Source organism: Triticum dicoccoides, chromosome 7B, assembly GCF_002162155.2.
Source record: "Triticum dicoccoides isolate Atlit2015 ecotype Zavitan chromosome 7B, WEW_v2.0, whole genome shotgun sequence".
NCBI lineage: Eukaryota > Viridiplantae > Streptophyta > Magnoliopsida > Poales > Poaceae > Triticum > Triticum dicoccoides.
The window spans coordinates 210,333,698-210,342,199 of record NC_041393.1 but is presented as its reverse complement, the minus strand read 5'-3'; the positions used below and the strand labels follow the sequence as shown (position 1 = coordinate 210,342,199).

The 8,502-nt window shown below is 40.2% G+C and overlaps 1 protein-coding gene across 2 annotated transcripts; it reads right to left on the bottom strand.

The window, feature by feature from the left end:
* Positions 1-4,811: 4,811 nt before the first annotated feature.
* Positions 4,812-8,496, bottom strand: LOC119337314 (plant intracellular Ras-group-related LRR protein 4-like). Of its 2 annotated transcripts, none has more exons than XM_037609430.1 (5): positions 8,269-8,496; positions 7,272-8,107; positions 5,749-6,662; positions 5,501-5,652; positions 4,812-5,059 (listed from the first exon to the last, which is right to left on the bottom strand). In XM_037609430.1, exons 2-4 carry the CDS (start codon positions 7,909-7,911, stop codon positions 5,503-5,505), a joined length of 1,704 nt encoding a protein of 567 aa, XP_037465327.1. In that variant the 5' UTR covers positions 7,912-8,107; positions 8,269-8,496; the 3' UTR covers positions 4,812-5,059; positions 5,501-5,502. The 2 variants fall into 2 exon arrangements, with proteins under 2 accessions (XP_037465327.1, XP_037465326.1); XM_037609429.1 differs by having other exon boundaries at positions 8,273-8,496.
* Between the last annotated feature and the right edge of the window lie 6 nt (positions 8,497-8,502).

Sequence of the window (8,502 nt, the reverse complement as noted above, 5' to 3'; positions counted from 1 at the left end):
TTCAAATATGTGTTAAACATTTTCAAAGTACACGCTGATTTTTTTATGAATGGTATGAAACATATTTTATAGTTATTTTGCATTTACTACTCCCTCCGTTCCTAAATATTTGTCTTTTTAGAGATTTCAAATGGACTACCACATATATATGGATGTATATAGACATATTTTAGGATGTAGATTCACTCATTTGCTTCGTATGTAGTCACTTGTTGAAATCTCTAGAAAGATAAATATTTAGGAACGGAGGGAGTACATTATATAATTATTTTTTAACGTAACTTTGAAAAGGGTGAACTGTTTTTTTAAATCAACATATATTTTTAATGGCACAAAGCAATTCTTTGAATCACACATAACATTATTTTTATAATATCAACTACTCTTTAAAAGAAATTCAACTACATAGGGGCGCCCGAAAGAGTAGTCACTATAAAAAAAATGTTATGAAAATAATGTTATGTTACGAAAATAATGTTATGAAAATAATGTCTCTACTAAAATGTAGTTGATATTATAAAAGAAATTCAACTACATAGGGAGACTCTCGCGTGAAGGCATTTGCAAGATGGGCCGGCCCAGGCACGCGGGAGCCACAATCTCGTTTTTTCACGTTTTTTGTTTCGTTTTTTGCTTCTTCTATTTTTACTTTTGTTTACACTTCTAAATGTTGTAAATAAATATATTACAAACAATACTTTACATTTAAAATCTGAAGAAATGTTAACCAATCATTTGAATTTTTTAAATTGTGTATATAGAAAATATTTATAATTTATACCAACAATGTATAAAAAATATGTCTGACAAAGTTGAGCATGTATTGAAAAAATGTTAATCGAGCATTTCCCAAAAATATTAAACAAGTATTTGAAAAATATTAATCAAGCATTTAAAATTCATTAAATATTTATACAAAAAGTGATGACCATCTATTCTTAAAAATTTAATCTTGTATTTTAAAAAATTAATCAAGAGTGTGAAAAATGTTAAATATGTATGGGAAAATGTTCGCCATTTATTCAAAAAATCTCTACCTTGTATGGTTATAAAAAATGTTAAACTTGTATTTAAAATATCTTAATCAAGAATTGAAAAAAGGCAAAATGTCTATATATAAAATTTTGATCATGTATTCAGAAAGGGTTAATCTTGTATTTGAAAAATGTTAATCAAACATTTGAAAAATTTTATATGTATATCAAATTTTTTTGACCAGGTATTAAAAAATGGTTGATATTGTATTTGAAAAATGTTAAACGTGTATTACAAATATTTACTAGATATATATACCAAAATGTGCATAGAAAAATAGTGAAATCTGAGAGAAAACCAAAAAAACGAGAAAGAAACAAACAAAATCAAAGGAAATAGAAAGAAAAGAAAAAATCCAGAGAAAACCAAGAAAGAAACAAATGAAACTGAAAAAATAAAGAAAAATAAAATAAAATAAAAAACCAATATAAATATAGAAAGAAACAAAGAAAACCGGTGAAAGGACAAAAACAACAACAAAACCAGTGGGAAAACTGGCTCTTTTACCTCAAGTAGGTCGTGCCTTGCTGTTTTTACCACAAACTCGCCACTTAGTGCCTAGCATCGTTACCAACCATCCAGGAGACCTGGGTTAGATTCCGGGTCTCCCTTTTTCTTCCATTTTTTAAGTGTGCGCTAAGGGGCTAGCCCGTTACTGAAGATGCTTCAGGTGAGAGCTTTTTCCGTCTTGCCTGAAGCAAAATATAACTCCCGCATGCTTGAGAAGGTACTAATGGGCTGGGTCGTTACTGTAGGCGCTTCCGGCGAGAGCTTCTTCCATCTCGCGTCAAGTGAAAAATAGCCCCGCATACTCGAGAAGGTTGTGGGCTGGCCCACTACTGGTATGTTACCTCCATTGATTTCATTTCAATCTTTTTTTAATTTTTATCATTTTTCAAAAAAAATCAAAATACATATTTTCCAAAACTTTATTTACTTAAGTTTTTAAAATCATTTATCATGCATTTAAAAGAACGTTCGTGCTGTGTGAACATTTTTTACCTTGATGTTTTTAAAATCATTCATCATGGCGGAAATTTTTAAAGATGTAATATGTTCATGACATTTAAAAATGTTCACACATTTCAAAGATATGGTCATGATTTTTTTAAAATTTTCAAGGTAATTTTTTTTGGTGTAATTATAAATGTAATATGTTCATCAACTTTAAAAATATTCACGCATTTCAAAGATATGGTCATGATTTTTTTAATTATTCAAGGTAAAAAATGTTGGTGTAATTTAAAAATGTTTAGTACCATCCAAGAAAATGTTCACCCATTTCAAAAATATATTTGTGATGTTTTTAAAATTTTAAATTACACAAGGTAGGCTTGCCCAAGTCGGTTTAGATTGGAAAAAAATGTTTGTGTAATTAAAAAAAAACTTTGAGCGCGATGCAGGCTTGGGTCGATCGGTGTAGATTGAACAGTTAAATTCGTCCTTCTGAATGCAATGTTTGAGCTCATGTTTATTTGCATCGATTCTCCATCGATGTGGTCCTTCTGGCAAGGAGGGTTCGAACAAAGGAGTTGCGATGCATCAGAGATGATCTGTGTGGATGCATGTTGACTGTAGGTATGGACAGCCTCTTTCCATGCAGGTCAGACCGAAGACCCCTCTTCATCCACCAGGAGAACTATGACATCTCTTCCTCCGCAACGGGGAGGAAAAGAAGCTCTTCGTCCATGACATGAAGGAAGAGTGCGTCTTCGTGCTGACAGTGAAGGAAGAGTTACTCTTTGTTCCAGACGAGAATGACAATGTATTAGAATTGAATAAAAATTAAACGGGGATATAGTTTCGAGATTTATAAAATAAATATTTTTTTAAAAACATATCTTTCAATACATACAAACTTCTTTATAACACGTGAAGGACTGTTTTACAATGGGATGAACAGATTACAAATATGTGAAAAACCTTTTTTTAGACACATGATAAATATTTCAATATTGGATTAATTTTTTGTAAATATGCTATGAACATTTTCAAATATGAGATAAAAATTTCATAAATATGCAATGAATAAATTTTAAATATGGAGTGAATATTTTACAAATACCCGTTGATTTTTATGAAATACGTGGCCATATTTTTTTATATAAATTTTTATGTATAATTATAACTCTGTAGTGAATATTTGTTTGAATACGTAATGACACTTTTCATATAAGCATGATTGTGATTTTTTTAATTTTCTGTAATATATATAATACATTTTCTAAAACTGCTAAATATTATATTTCTTTTAACACATTCAAAAATTCAAGAAAAAAAAGACAGGCTCACAACTGTAAATGGGCCTGAAACAGTCTTCGAGCCCCATGAGTTTACTGTTGCAGAGAAACACAATTTTTTACAAATATGTTATTTGGATGTATTATACTTGAATATTGTAAGAAATGTTTAACATCCGGGAAATAACTTGACGTGTGTGTGTGAGGGAGAAAGAGGGAGACTCGTCTTGTTTTGGAGTTCTCCAAGCAATTTTAGGCCTCGTTGTCTTTGGGTTAAATGAGTTTCATAGAATTTGAATCCTATTTTGTTTTTCTATGAAAGCGTAGTATTGGGTTCCTTATATGCGCTCATTCTATACTAATCTTACACGAGCTTAAACCTTAATTTGTTTAATTCTGTGAGAAGTCCTATGCACTTCCACACTATTTCTCTCTACCCTCTCTTCTATCCTTTCTCCTCAGTCCTGTAAAATTTATGTGTTTGTTTTTGTCTGCGGCATTCAAAGGCACATATTGCAAAATTCATGTTGAAAAACCCTAATAGGATACTAAAAAATTGTGTTTGTTTTTCTCTGCACCGTTCATAGGCACGTATTGCAGAATTCATGTTCAAAAACCCTATAGGATTCTACTATAGGTAACACTTTGTCATGCATCTTTCCTATTGTACGCTTTCGAATTCATTCGATCCAAAGAAGTCCTTAACATTAACCTGAAGATCATATTTAGAATCCCAATATTCAGGGGCGGCGCTAGGGGTATTCTTGGGTCTTCATATGAATACCTATGATTTTTACAAAACTGTGTTAATTTTGGCATAAGAGTGACTGGCAATTTTTCAAAAACAGCAATGATTTTGGCAAAATAAATACACATGAATATCCGGTTGCAAATTCCTGGAGCCGCCACTGACAATATTCATAGGTCTCTACGTACAATCCAATCGGAGACATGAACATTTTTATAGCATTCCAAACGGTTCACGCCGGTTGGGAACAAGGAAATGGCATCAATGCCAGATTATGCTGGGACCAAACCTGATTGGGAGCATAAAGACGTGCTGCACCTGCAAGGCCTCCCATCCTCCTCCGCTCCATGAAGACGTACGTTGCTTTCACCGTTCGGCGGACAGTAACCGATGTTCCCTGACAGCGATCTGTTTGTTCAGATGAGATCGGCTCGCTGGCCACATTCAGTGTGACCAACTTGCATGGATACATGAGGGTGACATGCATGCCGAAGATGTACTTCAAAATTCCAATCAATTTCACTTCCTCTTTTGTCAATTTTTCCCGCCCACGGCAAATCTATCAGGGCCCGGCCCGATCAATCTCCTTTAAAATATTTCTGTTCAAAATCTATCAGGATTTGTTTTTGTTCCTTTTAAACGGTATTGCTCAGCTAGCCGCTGGAGCCTCTTCTTTTTTTCTTTTCTTTTTCTTTGAAATGGAACACTTGTAATCCATTAGGCTCGGTTAAATCACCGGCTACGACAACTCAAATCTGGGCTTCATACAAATAAAAGGAAACAAGGCATGCAAAAAATGTTTCGTTCCTCATTGCCTCCAGCAACACGGTACAATCAAACCCTAGTTGGAAGAACCACCATTCATTCAGAACGCATAAAACCAGTGACAGATACAAACAAGTTCCCGCCAAAAAAAAAAAACTACAAACAACACGAAGAGAAACTACCATGTCCTGATCGTCGACTTTACTCATTTCACCACAAATTTCTCCGAGCCACGGGCATAAGGTGGATAAGCCACGCACCACCTGGCATCCTGCACGTTACATTGCATCTTAGAACCTTAGAAAGTACACAGCAGTAAAGAAGAACAAAATTGATCTCCGAAGTCATCGGAACAAAATCAATAAATAACATTAATTTTGATTTCAGTGGTCGTATCTAATTATTCTTCTTATGGATAATGGCTTGTTTTTCTCCCAAGTACGGATATTCAGAGGGTTAGTCCTTTCTCCGCCACAGCATGACAAGGAAGATGTGTGCCAAAGAATGCTTATCCCTAGCGCAAACGAGAGTAACCATCTCTGAAGTATCTAATTATTCTTATGAATAAATCTGATGTAATCTAACCATCTTCATTCTACAACAGGAAACCTGCACCATCGACCATTGTCGAAGGGGAAGCACCGGGTCCATCACAATATAAACATTTCTGATGCAGTAAACAAAGAAAACATTTCTGGAATTCTTCACCTACCTTCAATCGATCATGTCAGTGTCTATCCGGTCATGCTTTCTTTTGTTGGGCCTGGAGAAAAAGCAGAACTGAGCCCAATTCTTCTTTGCCTTCGCTGGCTGTGGCTTTGTAGTTTTCTTGGCAGCATATTCAGCCATGTACTGGACGGCAGCCTACAAAACATGACAAGAATAAGTTAATACCAGTCACTAAACTACGTATCATCCACGGTGGATAATCGAAAATAAAGGAGAGTTAGCTAGAATCACCTGAGCTCCCTTTAAAGCTCTCTCCCTTGGTGGCACCTGTAGAGGATTCTCTTCCGCACGAAGCACACGGAGATGCTGCAGCATTCCAAAAGAATCTGGAAGCACCCTAATCTGATTATTGCTTATATCCAACTCCTCCAGCATCTCAAGGTTGCCAATAGAGCGAGGCAGGGATTGCATGTCAGCAAAGTTGTTCCCGACATTCAGTTTAACAAGAGAAGTGACAAAGCAAAAGTTCTCTGGAATCGACTCAAGCTCATTGAAGCTAGCATCGACCTCCTTCAGCTTAGTGAGAGATGCCATTGTAGTTGGAAGACTCCTGATATTGTTGTACCTCACAGAGAGGATCTCTAGAGATTCTAGCTTCCCAACAGCCTCTGGAAGAGCCTTCAGGTGATTATAGCCTGCCTGCAATTCCACCAGTGAAACACAATGACCTATTGTGTAAGGCAGCTCATCAAGGTCATTTGTCTCGACCAGTAACTTCTTCAATCGTGTGAGGCTTCCTACTGAATCAGGTAGTGAGACAATATGGTTTGCACCCACGTCAAGCTCCTCAAGATTCGCCAACCTCCCAATACTAGAGGGCAGTGATGTAAGCTGATTTCCCCTCAGATCGAGGCAAATCAAGCTGCGAAGATCCCCAACCGAATCAGGGAGTTGAGCTATTCGATTAGCATGAAGATCCAGCTTGGTCAAAGAAGAAAGCTTCCCGATTGTTGGTGGCAAAGCCACAAGCCGATTCTCCGAAATATCAAGGGTAACAAGCCCAGTGAGCTTTCCAATTGAATCAGGTATCCACTCAATCTGGGCCATGAGTTTTCCTTTGAAGTTGAGTTCCCGAGCGCCTTTCTTCGCAGCCACTTCAATCATGCTAGCTAGCTTAATGAGGCTCATTTTCTCCTTATCATCTCCTGCAAACCAAATCATCAACCAATCAACCCATCAATAAACATGCACTTTCTTTTGAAAGAAATCAGCATGCACATAATTCCAGCTCCAATATAGACAGGGTTGAATTCATTTCCATTTACAAAGTATCGATTGGTCGATAACTAAGAAACTTCCAACCAACCAATCAATCAATATGCACATATTTTTTAACGAAATTGATATGCACATAATTCCAGCTCCAACATAGAGAGGGTTCAATTAATTTCCATTTACAAAACATCGGTTGGTCGATAACTAAGAAACTTCCAATTGCGTCCGATACTTATCTGAAGAACAACACAAGTTTTTCCAGTTTAATTTTAACTCATATATAAACACATACTCCCTCTGTTCCTAAATATTTGTCTTTTTAGAGATTTCAACAAGTTACTACATACGGAGCAAAATGAATGAATCTACCCTCTAAAATATGTCTATATACATCCCTATGTGGTGTCCATTTGAAATCTCTAAAAAGACAAATATTTAGGAACGGAGGGAGTAATAACTTGCATGACGATGCACCTAAACACTCAATTTCAGCACAATTTTGGCATATAAAGCAAGCTTAAAAAGTAGAAAAGGCTCACCATAACTGTCATCCAGTCGAACCGCCGCGGAGTTTGCGGAAACAGTTCCTCCCGGCTTACGTGGACTCGCTGCCACGACTCCGCCGTCCCACATTGGCGCCTTGGCCTTCTTGACGTAGCTGTCATCCATGGAGACACGCCCCATGCTCGTGCCCACAGTCCTCTCCGCACTGAAGCCGTTGGTGACCAAAGAGGAGCGGCCCGCAGCAGGCAACGGCCCCGCTGATGAGGCCGACGAGGAGGAGGCAGCACCGCCGGTGGAGGTGATGCGCGGCGCGGCGCCGGTGGAGGTGGACGGCAGGCACTGGGACGCCCGCTGGATGAGGTCGTCGAAGAGGGCGTGCAGCGCGTCGAGCTCGAGGATCCGCGTGGCGTCGCGCTTCTGCTCCCGGCACTGGAAGCCGGCGAGCGCGCGGTGCATCTCCTGGGCGACGTAGAAGAGCTCCTCGGGCACGAGCGGCGACCTCCGCAGCGCCTCGACGGCGTCGAGGCGCGCCCGCTCCTCCCGGTCGGCGGCGCGCGCGAGCGCCTCCGCTGCCTCCACGTCGTCCAGCGTCGGCCGCGCCGGCAGCGAGCGGTGCAGCCGCGTGATCTCCCCCACCACACCCTCCAACGTGCCGAACGCCGCCGCCGCCTCCATTCCTATCGGCCTTTCTCTCTCTGCGCGCGGTGCTCCACCCAAAAGCCCAAGAATTCAGATCTCCTCCCCGAAGGCGCCTGCTCTTTATGTGCGCGCCCGCCCCTCGTCGCTGCTCTTTCTCGCCACCGCCAACTGCTCGTCACGTGCCGCCCGTGGTTCGCTGCCCGCCTGCCCCTCCCTCCTCCAGCTCGGATGCCTTGAGGATAAGAAGAACAACAGGTGTGTGACGCAGATCAAAGCTTGGACCCCCCGCGAGAAAAAGCAGAGGGAGAGCGCGCAACTTTCTCGCGGACGCCCCGGTAAACCAAATCCAACAAGGCGAGGCCGGCAAATTCCCAGATCACAATGGAGACCTACCTACCTGCCTGCCTTCCGAGCTCCGACCGACGGACAGCCCAGGCCAAGAAGAACTCGCCGGCCGGACACGCGCGGTGGGCGGTGGCGGGATCGGGGAATTGGGCACCGAGCTGGGCGCCGTGGGTTGTTCTTGGCGTGGCCCTGGTTTCTTGGGGGTGGAGGTGGTTCTCTCACTGGGGTTGGGGAAATGGGCAGTACAACTCCAACTCCACTCTTCACGTTGCCGTGGCCTCC

Coding starts and splice junctions, on each gene's coding strand:
- LOC119337314 (XM_037609430.1), bottom strand. CDS start 7,911: ATGGAGGCGGCGGCGGCGTTCGGCACGTTGGAGGGTGTGGTGGGGGAG. Junction 6,663..7,271: donor TCGACTGGATGACAGTTATG/GTGAGCCTTTTC, acceptor TTTGGTTTGCAG/GAGATGATAAGGAGAAAATG. Junction 5,653..5,748: donor GAGCTTTAAAGGGAGCTCAG/GTGATTCTAGCT, acceptor CATGTTTTGTAG/GCTGCCGTCCAGTACATGGC.